Source organism: Silurus aristotelis, assembly GCF_946808225.1.
Source record: "Silurus aristotelis genome assembly, chromosome: 17".
Taxonomy (NCBI): domain Eukaryota; kingdom Metazoa; phylum Chordata; class Actinopteri; order Siluriformes; family Siluridae; genus Silurus; species Silurus aristotelis.
This window is the reverse complement of record NC_139590.1, coordinates 10,681,100-10,698,963: the sequence shown is the minus strand read 5'-3', so window position 1 is coordinate 10,698,963 and position 17,864 is coordinate 10,681,100. Positions and strand designations below refer to the sequence as shown.

Sequence of the window (17,864 nt, the reverse complement as noted above, 5' to 3'; positions counted from 1 at the left end):
ATTTGGTCCCCACAATGATCTAAAACCTTGCCTTTACATTGCCGTTTTAGTGTGTATTAGTGTGTAGGCATGTTTTTGGATCTTGGCGGGGACCAAATGTGCCCACAAGGATAGAAACATCTGACAGTTTTGTCCTTGTGGGGACATTTGGTCTCTACCACAATAAAAAACCTTGCCTACACACTAAAATCACTAAAATCACAAAAAAAAAACTGGGGGCGTTTCTCTAAGCTCAGCAGTAAAAGTGCTAGCACAGACATCTGGGTGTAAAACAGACCAACTCGATCAAGCTTAGAGAACAAGCAGTCACTATCACAACGCTGATACCACACAACACACACTCAGCAATACAGAACACAAGTTCGTTTTTTAAAGGATTTTTTTTATTGCAAAAAAACAAAACAAAACAAGAAATTTCATATTTAAAAAAAAATATATATGATTGTTATTCAGAAATAATAAAAACTTTACATGACAACTCCAAGTTCAGAAGAACTTAAATGGCTATGAGAGATAAAACACACAACACACTGAGAAACATGATCGCAGCTAATTTGAAATGAAATTGAGTTTTTCCATATTGTAAAGTTTTAGTTGTCTTCATTCCGGCAGAGTGTGATGACATTGTATAAACTAACTGATAAAAAAGGCTGGCATTTGCTAATGCTATACTGCAGCAAGTTTAGCAGAAAAGGTTTATACTCGATAGAACTGACGAAGATCTCTGGTGTTTAGCCGTAATTACTCTGAAACATAGTAAGTGTTTGCCCTCTAGTGGACAGCAGCATGAAACAACATTATTTATTGTTGTTAAGAGTTTAATAAAATATAAGTCAAATTAGATAAATTAAAAACAAAAGAAAAAAAGAAAAGGTGGGTCCTGAACACCAAATTAATGTAGGTCTATTAGATTAACATGACATGTACATGTCTTGCAGCTGTGGTTAAGAAACTCTGAAAGTGAGGAGTGCAGAAGCAACCCTACTTTCCAAGTCTTTGGCAAAGGCAAGTAGCATCCCCAATGGCTCGTTCTTCAGAAATTAGCATTGAATGCTAAAGAATTCACAGAATGCAAAGTTACTCAATGCTGACTCACTGCTGAAAGCTAACTGTATGATGGCCATAGCAACACAGTATTCATCAAAAACCCACTTAGATTGGCACAGCAATGTTGTACACCAAGTTCCAGTTTGAATCCCTGCCCTTGTGCATGACCCAAACTCTGAGACATCATTACAATCATTACAAGACATCATTACAATCTTTTGAACATGGCTTTTCAATTTCACGTCAATCCATACATTCAGTTATGACTTGCAGCTACCTGAATTTAAACAATCTTTGCTGGAACTCATTTGCATCTTGTGACTGTTTTTAAAATTCAACACGTATTTGAATGTTGTTATTTAGTAATTCTGACAACAATAATTTGTATTTGTGTAAGATTTACAAAAGAAAGCTTTCAACTATTATGCAAATGATTTTAGCTCTGTATGGGTGCTTTTTGGATGGAGTTAGGTTCATGTTTTTCACTAGAGGTTCTGTCACTGCTGACTCTGTCTAATACAGTTTTTCTCAGTTGCTTTGGAGCATTTCTCGAATCATCCTTAAGATTTGCAAATCAGTAAGTGCATTCTCAAAACAATGTGTACAAACAGCACAATACATTGGATTTCTTGCAAAAGCCTGTTTTTTGCTCAAAATCCTTAGCTCTTTTCTCAAAATTAAGTATTTGTGTCAATGAACATATCATTGCCATCAAAATAACAAGTCCCTTTATCATTGTTTACGAACAAGATAGTCAAAATGTTTAGTCATTTTTTCAATATGAAAATGCTTTATTTGAGTATTTTCTGATGTAAACTATGTTTTGGATTACAAGTATTGAAAAGGCTAGATTTCTGCATGGCATTTATTTCTGTGGCATTTATAAATTTCAACAGCACAAATGTACACATTACTGTATGTTGGATATTGTTCGTAAGAGACCGGACAGGATTCACACTTTTTTTTATTGTTCTTTACTAGTGGACTACCAAAAAAATTACAATATAATGTCATTGTGATAGAAAAGTAAAAGATACAATTAAAAAATTCCAAAAGGTAAACATAGGAAACACTTAAGACCATTTAGGTGAAACCAGTATAATAAATTTTGATCAACATGACAAACTGATAATGTAGGAAACAGCAGACACTTGTACACAATCCATTAAATGATGTACCAAAGCAATCGCAATTTGATCAAAGCAACGAGAAATGTTCTTAGGATGAGCACAAATGACTAAATGATGTGGAGTTTGAACAAGTAGTTTTGAGAATTTCATTTCTGATCTGAGAAGTGCTCCAAAGCAAACTGAGAAAAACTGTAATAGCTGAAACTCAGAAACTCAGTGACTGATAGTGATTCATTGAATAGATTTATGCAAAGAACATTTTATCACACTGTGAACACTGTGGAGACACATATATCTTAACTTAAACTAGCACTTAACTTCTATCTTAACTTAAATTAGCTCTTTCCAAGTTTGCTTTGTAAAATTCAAGAGTTATATTTATATTAAGTTTGTAATCTGGCGTACCAGTGTAGATTTATTCATTGCTAGAGACTCAAAGCACTTTTGTACGTCGCTCTGGATAAGGGCGTCTGCTAAATGCCGTAAATGTAAATGTAAATATATCAGGTGCTCAGTGGAAAGTGGTTGCCCATTAAGTATTTAATTGCATTTCGTTGCGTGTGTATCTGTACTATTTAATGACAATAAATGTCTATCTATCTATCTATCTATCTATCTATCTATCTATCTATCTATCTATCTATCTATCTATCTATCTATCTATCTATCTATCTATCTATCTATCTATCTATCAGACTAAATAAATTAAAACCAGCAACCAAATGTTTTTTTAAATCATGTTATTAAGCATTTTCCTCGATTATACTTACAGAGTCCCTTAAGCTATTGAAGATGAAATAAACACTTCCCAGTCAATATTTGTTTGTTTTCATTATGTTAAAATCCAATGTAAACAATTTTGTTATTTTACAGAACATTCACCATGCAAGTTATGTTTTTAAGTCTAAGGCATTATCAAATTTACTTTAACAACTTTATCATTTATTTATTTGTGAAAATAATTTACGTTACAAACTGTTGTGGCGTTAGGACTCTAACTTTAATAATTAGATTTTAAATTTTAATGGGCAAAACTTTTAGCAATAAAGGTACCAAACTGTACTCTTCCTTGTAATTTAGGGACTGACCATTAAGGGTACATCTTTCTTATCTAAGTTTTAAACTAGTATTTTTGAGTAGTCATCATAAATCTATCTATCCATCTATCTATCTCTCTATCTATCTATCTATCTATTTGTCTGTCTGTCTGTCTGTCTGTCTGTCTGTCTGTCTGTCTGTCTGTCTGTCTGATGTATTAGCTGCTGTTTTGAGCACAAAAGAAAAGTTCATAGACATGATTTGCCAAGGTTGAAGTGGGGGAAAAAATAAACTCTCAACAGAGTTGTCTTAAGTTGTAATATAGCGTACCAGTGTGGATTTATTCATTGATAGAGACTCAAAGCACTTTTGTAAGTCGCTCTGGACAAGGGCGTCTGATAAATGCCGCAAATGTAAATGTAAAATGTAAATGAAAAACTTGAGTAGCCTGCACCTCAACCACAACCCCACCACGCCTTTGGGATGAGTGCCGACTGTGGCCCAGGTCTTCTCACCCACTTAGGAAAAAAAAAAATCTTCAAACTTGCACATGTTCTTGTGGCTGAATAGTCAAATATCCAGAGCCATGTGGAAAGCCATTCCAGAAGAGTGATGACAATTATCATAGCTAAGAGTGTCTAAATCTGAAACAGAATGTTTTAAAAGCACAAATGTGTTTGATCAGATGTCCACATACATTTGGCCATATGGCGTATTTTAGAGTCATTACAAGTAACCAGTTTAATCCAGTAATCATGTCTTTTAACACCGAGAACAGAAAACTGATCAATGTTTTGTATTGTAAAAATATCTCTTTATTATGTAGCATTGCTAGCAGTAATAAAAAATGGTCATTTACCAGCAGCAAGTCATTACCAGCTTGAACAATTAGACTGCAGGTTTGACCAGCTCAGCCTGTTTTGGAACCTGGCAACCAAAATATATCATATGCACTACTATAAATAAGTAATGCCTCATTATCTTCTCAGTGTCATACAGAAAAGAGTGATTTCTCCTTTGTAACTGGTCCTTTTTCTTTTTCCTTGCAATGGAAGAAGGTCACCTGGTTAAAAAAACTCATTTTTTTTGTGTTATGTAATCAGACAGGTACATGTGCACCGTTTACCGACAAAAAAACTTCTAAGATGGTGCTGGTGAGGTTAATGCTGTCATCACGACTGCTCCAAACCACAAATAATCCCAAACAAAATATGCTGATTTAATTTTTTTCCACTTTAACCTCTTTTTTTTTTTTTACCTTGGCCACAATTTCCAGAATAAAAATGCTGCTTAATTTGTATATATTCTACTTACATTATTGTTATACTGTATACTATAAATTAGGTTTTATTTCGATTGCAATGATATTTTATTACACTGTAACTTCTTTGTTATTCTATTTTTACTCTTTAAAAGTAAATGTTTTATTCAACTCTTTAAGTTTTATTCTTTTTTATTTCATTGTATGCCACAAAACATTTCACTGCATGTTGTATTATGTATGGTTGTGTTTGTGGCAAATACATTTTTGATTTTAAATTTGGGAAGAACGACAAGCCAGTGGATGGAGAACAATAAATCTATAAAAAGTAAATGCAAAGCAACAAGGGAATTTAGCAGAAAATGATGAAATAGAGGTTAAATGCGTGCAAAACAATGGACAAGTGTCCCATTTTCTGAAAATGTTTTGTTAGAGACCTGTAGATTAAATATCTATTAAAAACATGTGTAAAGGCCATGTATGTACCACGAAAAACAATACTTTTTGATTGTTTTGTGATTAACTTGTTAAGGAGGCATGTGGAGGCGTCTGAAGCTTTTTAAGTTATTGCAGATTGTAGGAAAGCGTTCCCCTTCAGTTGTATTTCCACGCTTCACCACTAAAGGGAGATTCACAGTTTACCATTCATGATAAGTTACCTCTGTGACGTCACAGTGCACCGCTTTCGACCGACTGCTTAAAAGGCCAACAAAAATAATATGGATGTATGCTAAATGTATTAATATTATTAGGTAAGTTCTATATACACAGATTAAAGGATGCCCAATATCTCTTAATTCGAGGCTGAATTATAAATGTATGAATTACAAAACAGAATCTGTCAAACAACTCGCCTCATCTGAATAGACTTTTACTTTCGGAGGAAGTGACGTCACATATATGCTTCTTTTTTCCGTTCGAGATTTGGTCCTGCAGGAGCAGTAGGGAATTCGATCAAAACCCCATAGCATTATTAGTTTGCTCTCGGATTTGTGTTCGTATTCAGTTTTCTGGAGTCAGACACCATGTCCATGTACGAGGTAAAGCCCATATGTCCGGGGGATATAAAGATTGATTTACCGACGTGCATGTACAAGTTACCGAATATCCACGCGCAGCCCGGAAGCAGCTGTGCCGAACACGCGCTTCAGGTAAATCCTCTTATAACGGAGCTGTACGTGCTTTCAAAAAAGCTGATCGGTTTTTTTTTTTAGGGTTAATATGGCAAACTTTCTAAAACAAGCTGACCTTCAGTGTCCTGCAAACGAGCGTGTAAACAGCAGCACGCGCTTTCGTTTAATAAAGCAGGCTGATGCAACTGACCTGACTTATGGGAAATTTTTGCATTCGATGTGTTCATGTGTGCGCACATTTTGCGCAGGATTCTTTCCTCACTTAACAGTCTGAGGTGCAAGATTGTGTTTAAACTCATCTAAGCAAGGTTCTGACCTACCACAGGGATATTAAATAAATCAAAACGTTGTTGTGTCAAGTGAAAGTAATCAAAAGTGTTCTGTATTGTACAGACTATTCAGAAACAGGCAAAAATGATCCCTTCTTATATCATATATTGATTGATCCTGTTTTTGAGGTCCTTTTATTGCTTTGATATGGTTGCTATCTGTTATAGTTTTAGTTTGTGTTTGATTACCATGCTAAGAATTCTGAGGCAAACTGATTAATTTGCCAGACTTTTTGCTTCAGATATATATCATGGAAAAGTGGTATCTTGTATCTTGTTTCTTATTGCCCAGGTCATTTGTTTTTTTTAGAATGGCGAAGTGGATCCTGCCCTCAAAGCTCTGGAGGTTCGCCAGGACGAGATCATGCGGAAGCTGTATGAGCTGAAAGCAGCAGTGGATGGCCTGGCAAAGACAGTTACTACTCCAGATGCTGACATGGATGTTTCAACTCTGTCACAGACCACTACAGCATCCTCCTTTACAGGCACAGCAGATCTGGATGCTCTTCTCGGAAAGGTGAGCTATTCCTCTGTATGGTGCCTGTCTGTTGTGTGTGTGTGTGTGTGTGTGTGTGTGTGTGTGTGTGTGTGTGTGTGTGTGTGTGTAATATCTCTCTCTCTCTCTCTCTATATATATATATATATATATATATATATATATATATTATTTATTCGTTGGGGTTTGTCCGTTTTCTCTGTCACAGTGACGAAACTTGTGATGAAGCTGAGGTAAAGGCAGTAAAATGTTTATTAAGGTGAATATAATGCTTTCTGTATTCATGCTTTAGAATCCAGGTGCTCTGAGGGACATCGTGATCAATGCCAACCCTGCCAGCCCACCACTTTCTCTGTTGGTGCTGCACGAGCTTCTGTGCCAGAGTTACCATGTGCTCTCCTCTGTGCACACGCATTCGTCCATCTCCAGTGTCCCCCCTCATCTGCTCACATGCTTAGGGCCACGCCATGCTGAGAGCTATAGCCGTCAACAGTTCCAGCTGGGTTTTACACTTATATGGAAAGATGGTAAGTGAAAGGACAAGGAAGAAAATGAGTCTTCAAGGTTGTTTTGTTTTATTTGGCAGCAAGAATTGTCAGTGGAATTCTTCTGGTTCATCCTGTCCTGTCTTTGTTTATGGCTGGGAAATATGGCTTTTGACATGAACGCATGAAGGTTTGATTATGAATATTGAAAAGATCCTTATCTATATATCAGTGATTAAATTTTATATACTGTTTTACACAGATACTAGGTGGTATTCAAAGGTTTCGAAACTAACTTTTGTTTATCTATGTTTTATCACCTACAAAGTAGTAGTATTAACAGTAATGCAGCACTCCCAGCATTTCTGCCACTTCTGGAATGTGTCCTGGAAGTCTTCTTTTTTTAAACGTTTTTTGGCACACTGACTTATGAAGGTCGGCGCTTCATGTGACTGTGCATGCAGCCTTGTGCTGTCATCTGTCAGCAAGTTACAAAACTAGTCTGAAACCTTTTTGATACCACCTCCTATTTACACACAATATCGCTTGTTTTTGTAATTATATAGTAATTATATAGTTACCACTTATATAGTGGTGGGGTGATATGGCAGCTATGATCAAATCACAACCTGATTAACTGTTGTGAATTGAGCTGCACAAGAGTAGCATATGAAAGCAGATCTATTTGCTTGGAATGTGAACTTATTAAGAAACAAATGGGAAACTAACACAAACAAATGTATTGTTTATTAGAGTTGTTACTGAATAGCTGTTTGGTAATAATACAATCAGCTCTGGTGATTTGTTTTAGCAAGTAATAATGAATATTAATTATTCTATTGTAAACATGAAAAAAACAATATTGTTTTAGTTCTGGTTCCTACATAATTGCAAAACAATAATTTTTTTATATATAGAATACATCTAAACATTATTAATGATCTTTTTAGTGTGACAAATGTAAAATAATGATGTATGTTGTTGTATGTTTTTTTTTATATGTGATCCCTCTTTTCATTTAGTGCCAAAAGTGCAGATGAAGTACAGCACACAGAGTATGTGCCCCATCGAAGGTGAGGCCAATGTGGCACGCTTCCTGTTCCGGCTGCTGGGGCTTGAGCCGAAGGATCCAATTGTTGCCACACAGTTGGACAGCTGGGTGGATACGGCCTTCTTTCAGTTGGCAGAGGGGGGCAGTAAGGAGCGGGCTGCTGTGCTGCGTTCACTCAACAGTGCTCTGGGCCGCTCGGCTTGGCTACTGGGCCATGAGCCCTCATTAGCCGACATCGTATGTGCGTGTTGCATCCTTCAAGAAGGCCAGGCCTTGTCCACTCCTGCCAACGTGCAGCGCTGGCTTCAGGCTTGCAGGAACCTTGAGCACTTCCACTGCATCGCCCCTTTGCTGCTGTGAATAAGTCTCCTATAATGGGTTTAAGATTAAGATGAAAGGTGAAAGTAAAATAAAGAGCAAATGTCATAATATTCTACATGGAATTTTTCTCACTAAAGGTGCATTGGTGATTGATAGAGCTCAGATCGGCCCAGTTATTTTCTTTTTCTTACAACTAACCTCAAAACAGGTGAGCCTCAAATGAAAGCCTGTCCATACACAGTACTATATGAATATTTATGTATTCTGGTCATTATAATAAATGTATAAGAAACCAGACCACTATTCACAGTGCTTTTATAGCATTGAGCTGGCATTTCTGAAAGTGGATTCTGGGTGTGAATGCTGTCTCCCGCCACATAGTGCCTAACATGATACTGTAGTGTGAGTACTATGTTAATGCTGAATATTATATTGTTATTTCGTGTTGATGAGTGATTCCCGATGTAATACAGAGGACCTACTGGAATTGTATAAGACTTATGGCAGATACTTTGTAACGTCTTTTTCTTAAAGCCTATTAAAGATTTTCACACTGGGAAAACTTACTTTGTAGTCTGTTTTGTGAAAATGAATGTACTGTTTTTATACAGCAAGCTTGCAACATGTGTGTTGAGCCAGTAGATGGCGGAGTCGTTCCTTTGGCTCTGATGTCTACTAAATCATTTCCCATGCTTATATCTTACGACTTTTTCAGCTCTCAGGAGCATCATATCTCTAAGACCATCATTAAATAGTAGAGTATGCATCAGTCTGAGCACTCTTTATGATGTCCTAAAGGAACATACTCGCCAGACTTGCTACTGGTGTTTTTTTTTTTTTAAACGTGTATTTTGTACAGGGGCATCAAATAAAATGTATTATTTCAATATAATTTGGAAACTATTTAATATAAATACAATGATATGGTTTACAATATTAAAAATGCAGAATGCCATGCTCTAACTATAAAGTATATTTACATCACTATGTTTATATACAGTGCCTTGCTAAAGTATTCGGCCCCCTTGATCTTTGCAAACTTTTGCCACATTTCAGGCTTCAAACATATAAAACTGTAATTTTTCGTGAAGAATCAACAAGAAGTGGGACACAATCATGAAGTGGAACGAAATTTATTGGATATTTCAAACTTTTTTAACAAATAAAAAACTGAAAAATTTGGCGTGCAAAATTATTCAGCCCCCTTAAGTTAATACTTTGTAGCGCCACCTTTTGCTGCGATTACAGCTGTAAGTCGCTTGGGGTATGTCTCTATCAAAACAGCTCGAGCTCAGTGAGGTTGGATGGAGAGCATTTGTGAACAGCAGTATTCAGTTCTTTCCACAGATTCTCGATTGGATTCAGGTCTGGACTTTGACTTGGCCATTCTAACACCTGGATATGTTTATTTGTGAACCATTTCATTGTAGATTTTGCTTTATGTTTTGGATCATTGTCTTGTTGGAAGACAAATCTCCGTCCCAGTCTCATGTCTTTTGCAGACTCCATCAGGTTTTCTTCCAGAATGGTCCTGTATTTGGCTCCATCCATCTTCCCATCAATTTTAACCATCTTCCCTGGCCCTGCTGAAGAAAAGCAGGCCCAAACCATGATGCTGCCACCACCATGTTTGACAGTGGGGATGGTGTGTTCAGGGTGATGAGCTGTGTTGCTTTTACGCCAAACATAACGTTTTGCATTGTTGCCAAAAAGTTGATTTTGGTTTCATCTGACCAGAGCACCTTCTTCCACATGTTTGGTGTGTCTCCCAGGTGGCTTGTGGCTAACTTTAAACGACACTTTTTATGGATATCTTTAAGATGGCTTTCTTCTTGCCACTCTTCCATAATGGCCAGATATGTGCAGTATACGACTGATTGTTGTCCTATGGACAGAGTCTCCCACCTCAGCTGTAGATCCCTGCAGTTCATCCAGAGTGATCATGGGCCTCTTGGCTGCATCTCTGGTTAGTCTTCTCCTTGTATGAGCTGAAAGTTTAGAGGGACGGCCAGGTCTTGGTAGATTTGCAGTGCTCTGATACTCCTTCCATTTCAATATTATCGCTTGCACAGTGCTCCTTGGGATGTTTAAAGCTTGGGAAATCTTTTTGTATCCTAATCCGGCTTTAAACTTCTCCACAACAGTATCTCAGACCTGCCTGGTGTGTTCCTTGTTCTTCATGATGCTCTCTGCGCTTTAAACGGACCTCTGAGACTATCACAGTGCAGGTGCATTAATACGGAGACTTGATTACACACAGGTGGATTCTATTTATCATCATTAGTCATTTAGGTCAACATTGGATCATTCAGAGATCCTCACTGAACTTCTGGAGAGAGTTTGCAGCACTGAAAGTAAAGGGGCTGAATAATTTTGCACGCCCAATTTTTTCAGTTTTTTATTTGTTAAAAAAGTTTGAAATATCCAATAAATTTCGTTCCACTTCATGATTGTGTCCCACTTGTTGTTGATTCTTCACAAAAAATTACAGTTTTATATCTTATGTTTGAAGCCTGAAATGTGGCAAAAGGTCGCAGAGTTCAAGGGGGCCGAATACTTTCGCAAGGCACTGTAACTATATTTAAATGAAACAAACATCTCCCAACAAAAAAAAAAAAACTATTTAAAAAGCCAAACCTCTAAAAACTACAGTTTAAATAATAGTATTTTATGTCACAAATACAGGCCATAGTTATTTTTAGGATTTAGTGTTTTAAATAAATGCAAGACAACCTGCTTCAAGCCCCAGAAACAATTCTGTTGGTGCAGTTTATGTCCTGTTCTCTGCAGTATACATATAAGGTTGCACATGTAAAATTCATATAATGGGCATAAAAATATATAAGCACATATCATATTTTACTGGAGATTTAACCTATGACTACACTGTTCCTCTACACAGTGAGGAGACTGGCAAAGAAAAAGGGGGGCACTTTGAGATTATAATTTTAAATCTCGGTTGTCAGGTTTTGTTCTCAGATGTTAAATGTCACTTGGACTGCAACAATCTGCTTGGAAATGATGACTGCAATAACCATCTCTGAATCTGACCATCAACAAGCATCATTAGCCCTAAAGATGTAGATCTGGTGTGCACCGATGAGACAGATATATCCTTGCTGCAATCAAGGTATTTAGAGATAAAAAAAAAAAGGGGACTGGATAGAAGGAAAAACTCCTGGTACCCCACTGTAAAATATAGTGGAGGCATTCATGTTTTGTAGCTGGTTGTGTTTGATTATGAATTCTGCCAAACCTATTTGGCTCTGCCAAGAGCTTTAGACACAAAAGCACAAAATCAGTCATTGCAATTGGTCATCTCAGTGTTCGAAAGCTTGTTGTATACTTGTGCTCTAAATTGAAGATGAAGTCCAGTTGCATACATCCAAGAATATAAAATATTAATAATTAAAATATTCCGCATTGAGAAGTGCATTGAGATCCTGCTACAAGAGTCTTGAAGTTTGTTAGATAATATTTTAAATGTAATCATATTTAATTATATATTTAATTCATTATATTATATTTATTCTTGTCCATGCAGAATATTTTATGTTACATAGTAGCTGGAGGGCACGATATATTAATAAAACAAGTGATTAATGTCTAACCAAGATTTGTTTTTTTATTTTAAATAACTGTAAAACAGTAACTATGGTCAGTTTAAATATATTTTATTTAAAAAAAATGTGTGCAAAAAACTGTTATAGTAACCCATAACATTTTGCCAAGCATATTTTAGAAAACCTCAGCCAAGCTTATTATTCAGTATGTGCCATGAATTATTCAGTAAGTACAGTATAACTAAAAGCAAATATATGTATTTAAGAGGGTGAGGAATATGTGTGCATGAAATACTAAATCCCTCACTCTTTAAAACAGAACATCAAATCTAGTGCCTTTTAAAGCAAATCTGGCATGGCAGACAAACCATCGCCTCATAGCCTTCCTCTAATGTCAAGTGGGTTAGTGTCAGAAATATAATTTATTTGCCACTAGAAGGGTATTTTCATTTAAGTAGTATATTTTAAATCCATGATAGACAAAATGGCCTTAGTCCTTTAGTTTCTTCTTCAAAAGGAACTAATAATGGTTCTATAGTACCCTACAAACAGAGTGTTTCCATTTCAGGAAGCTAAGGGCCATTACCAAACAACTGCAAAAGGAAAAGGTAACCATTTTTTGTAGGTGGTGTAAGTTTAGTTGGTTGGAACATCCTTGTCCTTGCCCTTGAGGTACAGGATTAATTTTATAGCAACTTTTTTTTTTTTTTATTGAGACTATGAAAAAATGAACACAAAATCCCATGTCTACCTGTAAAAGCAGACCTGCTTCTTCTTTTTCTTCCTCTTCTTCTTCTTTCTTATCATCATCATCATCATCATCATCATCATCATAATACATAATGTTCTGATTATTGTAGAGAAAACTACAGTATCTCCAAAAGAACAGGCATTTCATGAGCCCATTATAAGACCCTACAATTTGCGAGTTCACACAGTGAGAACAGAATTGACTTTTCAACATATATGAAGTGCTTCTTCTTATAAATGTCTCTCAAAATAACAGCATATAAAGGGCACATTGCTGACCTTTTGGGTCCAGTGATGCAGTATCTTATCTCGCTACCTTTGTAAAATGCTCATTAGTGTTAACTTGGGATTTCGAATAATATGTTTTACACCCGCCTCGGCCTTGCCACCACAGCTGGATACTCTGCAACATGTTCTACTTTCACTTGCACACTATAAATTAACACAGTCAAGCAGACATGTTAATATTTAGAAAAGAATTTGTACTCTTTTTTTTCAAAAATTGCATCTTTTAAACATTTGAGTTTATTTGTGCTAAACACAAAATACTACAACTGCTACTACTACTACTACTACTACTACTACTACTATTATTATTATTATTATTATTATTATTATTATTATTATTATTATTATTATTATTGTTGTTGTTGTTGTTGTTGTTGTTGTTGTTATTGTTATTGTTATTGTTATGTATCGATACTACTTAAATTTCCAACGCTCTAAAATATCCTTTAATTTCCAATTTCAATTAATTTACCTTATCACAGATTATATAAAATAAACAGCAAACCTCTATAATTTTATTCAAGCAAATTAAATGAATGAAAAGATTTAAATAACTGCTAAAAGCAGTCTCTCATTGTCACTCAAGTTGTTCTCTAAAATGGAGCACGGAGCCAAAGGTAAAATGTCTGACAACCACTTGTTCCTCTTCATCAGTGTGTTCCTTTTCTAAATCCCCAGTCAGTGAGTGTGTGTGGAGTGAATGCTGCTTGAGTGTTGCACTGCTCTCCCAGTCACACATCCTCCATTGATCCGCTGAGCTAAACACAGCCTCCGCAACAACCAGCATGCAGAGGCTCAGCTGGAGACATGATGTACATTTAACATCCGTCAGTCTCAGAATAAATGCAGCACTGCCAAATCTCAAAATGCGTCATCCCTGAATGTAAAAAAAAAAAAAAAAAAAAAAAAGCAATCAGACAGGATGTTTTACCTAAATCTTAAATATGAGAACTGAGAAGTGTAGTGTTTGATAAGTGATATTTGAGGACTGATGACTGAATCGGCCCAGATCTTTTAGCAGAGTTATCTAAGACTGACTCACCTAGCAACGATGATTGCAAGCATTTACATCCCTGTGATTTTCTAAAATGGGAAAATGTTAATATGCCTTTATTTCTCTACAGAGCTACAAGATATCTTTACTATATCTGCTTATTTTACCTGTCAATAACACAGTATGAAATAATCAGATGTACAATTGCTGTGGAGAACAACATCAGGCCCCCATATTAAGGACTGTTTATGCTAAAAAAAAAAGTTACCCCAAAAACATTCAAGATATAAAGATTTCTAGAAGGAAGAGGTAGAATACTCATGGCTTTGCTCCACTCTGTTTGGAAATTTGTCTAATTTCACAAGTCAGTAAGACAAGTTTTTTCCATTTACTATTGTTTGGCATCCTAGAGTCCGTGGTGATAAAAGCCTGCCTTTTTATTAGCTTGTAAGAATGAAAGTTTGAAAGCTACCCTAAAACAATAAAACAGTAATCTTTCAGCTCTTGCGGTGTATGTGAACATTTATGGCATTTTCAATAATATTGTGTGGCATGATGCCAATTCCCAAGCCTTATTGAAAGATATATCTGCCTATTCACTATGCTAGTTGATAACTTGTGCATAATGTGGATGGTCTCCTGACCTGATTTCAAGAAGTCTGTGTTTATACAATCTGGCAGAGTTATAATAGATATGTCAAAAAGAATTGGCTGAGCAGTTCGAATGGAGATATTAGATTTCGTATGAAATCGGAAACCTGCTCAGGAGACACAAACAAGATTAGAGGCAGTTATAAATAAAAACAGATGACTTATATGCCACTTACATATAACACCATTTTCTGTTACATCTGATGATAAAGGGACATCTGTAAAATATATAACAATGTGTTGTAATAAGATTTATTTTGTCGTAGAGTTTCTCTTGAGGGTGTTGAAATTTTGTATTTGACTGTACATCTAAAGCTCTACAATATTACACCTGTTATTAAACTACAGTGTATCCAGTCCATCTTCTGGATGTTTGTTTTATTGAATTCCTAAATGCATTATTTGAGTCCTGGCTAATGAATGATCCTTTTAGTTCAGTGCTGCTATCTCGGGGTAAAGAGTGAAGCAAACAAAAACCAGGTTGGCACTGTAATATTGTTCATTAGGTTGATTAGTAAAATAATCCACCTCTAAATAAAGCTTAACTCCCAGGAGAGAGGAAGTGAGTGGCTCCTCTCTAAGCCAAGCAAAACACACTAATAGACTGATTCATTAGCTTGATATGGGGCTTGTATTCAGTAAACAAAGGAATATTAATGCTTCCAAATGAGGATTGGCTTAATTGTGCTCAGAAGATCAGCATCGGAGCATCAGATCTCACCAAGAGATGTAGTTTACTCACTTAAACCTAGTCATGCAGCAATGTTTTATTTTAATTAATTTGGCTGCAATACACTATTGATATTCCATGTATTTATGAGGAGATTGTTGTGTGTGTGTGTGTGTGTGTGTGTGTGTGTGTGTGTGTGTGTGTGTGTGTGTGTGTGTGTGTGTGTGTGTGTGTGTGTGTGTGTGTGTGTGTGTGCTCTATGTATTGCTCACTCGCTCATGAAACTCATTATTAAAATGAAAATCATATATTCCCATGTTGCCTATTGTAAGCAATAAGATGAGTTCACATAACACATAACACATAACACTTCTGCCCAAATCTAGCTAATTTATCTCTTTTAAAATATCTGACAGCTATTTAAACTTGAGATCTCCTACATGTGACCAGGTATAAATTGTCCAGTGACAACCCTACTGTTTTTTGTTTCCGGTGCATCCATTGTATCCATTTGCTTTAGTTTTACTTCATAATGGTGTGGCATGAAATGCTGTATGAACAATGTGAATGATATGGAGATGGATGCTGTCAGAACAGCTGGATAGTTACATTAATAAGCTTTTGTGTAGAAATATATTTACAGTGTTACAGTAACATCACTATTAAAATGCTATTAATGCAGTTACATAGAAAAAAGACGTGGTGCTAACTGTGTTCCTGTTCATTATTTCAGGTTAACAGCTTCACAAGTATATGGCCAGTTGTATGATGAATGTTTTCTTCACAAATAATTTTTGCTAGATTTCTGAATATAACTATTTATTTTGGCTAAGTGCTGTTGGCGAAAGTATTAAGCCATTTAATTACTATTTTTGAGGCAACAGTTTCTTTTTTGGAAAAACAACTACTTGCTCCAGCCCTGTGTATGTGTATGGATAAAGAAAATTATATTCCATAAGGAGTTATATATGAAAATGTGATCTAAAAATATATATATAATTCAGGCACTACAAGTAAAACAATTAGCTATTATCAATTAGCACTATATCTTCTTCTTATTTTGGCTGCTCCTGTTAGAGGTCCGTCCATCCTTCTCCATACTACTCTGTCCCCTACATCTGCCGCTTTCAAACCAACTACCCACATGTCTTCCCTCATCACATCCATAAACCTCCTCCTTGGTCTTCCTCTTTCCTCTTCCTCTTACACACTTTTCTTCACTTCTCTAACACACTCTCCATTACTTTGCACTGTTGAACCCAGGTATCTGAACTCCTCCACCTTCTCCACCTCTTCTCTCTGCAACCGCACCACTCCACTGCCCTCCCTCTCATTCACACACATGTTCCCTGTGTTACTCCTACTGACTTTCATTTCCCTTCTCTCCAGCGCATACCTCCACCTCTCCAGGCTCTTCCCAACCTGCTCTCTACTCTCACCACAAATCACAATATCATCCACAAACAGTCAACTTGTCCATCACCACTGCAAACAGGAAAGGGCTCAGAGCTGATCCTTGATGCAATCCAACCTTCACCTTGAACCAGGTCGTTCCTACTACACACTTCACTGCTATCACACTTTTTTAATAAACATCTCTTGCACCACCCTCACATACTTCTCTGCCACACCTGACTTCCTCATACAATACCACAACTTCTCTCTTGGCACCCTGTCGTATGCTTTCTCTATGCAAGTTATGTATCTAAGTCTAAGGCATTATCAAATTTACTTTAACAACTTTATCATTTATTTATTTGTGAAAATAATTTACATTCTAACTTTAATAATTAGATTTAAAATTTTAATGGACAAAACTTTTAGCAATAAAGGTAACAAACTGTACTCTTTCTTGTCATTTAGGGACTGACCATTAAGGGTACATCTTTCTTATCTAAGTTTTAAACTAGTATTTTTGAGTAGTCATCAAAAATCTATCTATCTATCTATCTATCTATCTATCTATCTATCTATCTATCTATCTATCTATCTATCTATCTATCTATCTATCTATCTATCTATCTATCTATCTATCTATCTATCTATCTATCTATCTATCTATCTATCTATCTATCAGGAGGTGCAACAACTAACAGCCTGGTGTAGAGCCAAACACCGGTCGCTTAACGTTGACAAAACCAAAGAGATGGTTGTTGACTTTAGGAGAGCACAGAGTGGCCATTCTCCACTGATCAAATTCCTTGGTGTTCACTGGGCGGAGAACTTCACCTGGTCATTCAACACCAGTTTTATCAACAAGAAAGCCCAGCAGCACCTCTACTTTCTAAGAAGGCTGAGAAAAGCCCATCTCCCTCACCCCACATTGACCAGCGGGACTGTCGAGAGCATTCTGAGCAGCAGCATCAACACCTGGTTTGGGAACCTCACCGTCTCACATCTGCAGATCCTACAGAGGATAGTGAGGACGGCCAAGAAGATCATCAGAGTCTCTTTCCCCACCAAGGACATTTACACCACACACTGCATCCCAAAGCCAACAACATTGTGGGCAACACCATAAACCCCTGACACACACTCTACACTCTACTCCTACCATCAGGAAAGAGGTTCCAAAGCATTCTGGCCTCACATCCAGATTGTGCAACAGTTTTTTCCCTCAAGCCATCAGGCTCCTCAACACAGAACTGAACTGTACC

The 17,864-nt window shown here is 36.4% G+C and overlaps 1 protein-coding gene across 2 annotated transcripts; it reads left to right on the top strand.

Moving 5' to 3' along the window:
* The first annotated feature begins 5,361 nt into the window (after positions 1-5,361).
* On the top strand, positions 5,362-8,853 carry aimp2 (aminoacyl tRNA synthetase complex interacting multifunctional protein 2). Of its 2 annotated transcripts, none has more exons than XM_083566698.1 (4): positions 5,362-5,516; positions 6,249-6,455; positions 6,727-6,961; positions 7,942-8,853. In XM_083566698.1, exons 1-4 carry the CDS (start codon positions 5,502-5,504, stop codon positions 8,328-8,330), a joined length of 846 nt encoding a protein of 281 aa, XP_083422824.1. In that variant the 5' UTR covers positions 5,362-5,501; the 3' UTR covers positions 8,331-8,853. The 2 variants fall into 2 exon arrangements, with proteins under 2 accessions (XP_083422824.1, XP_083422823.1); XM_083566697.1 differs by having other exon boundaries at positions 5,362-5,627.
* The last annotated feature ends 9,011 nt before the right edge of the window (positions 8,854-17,864 follow it).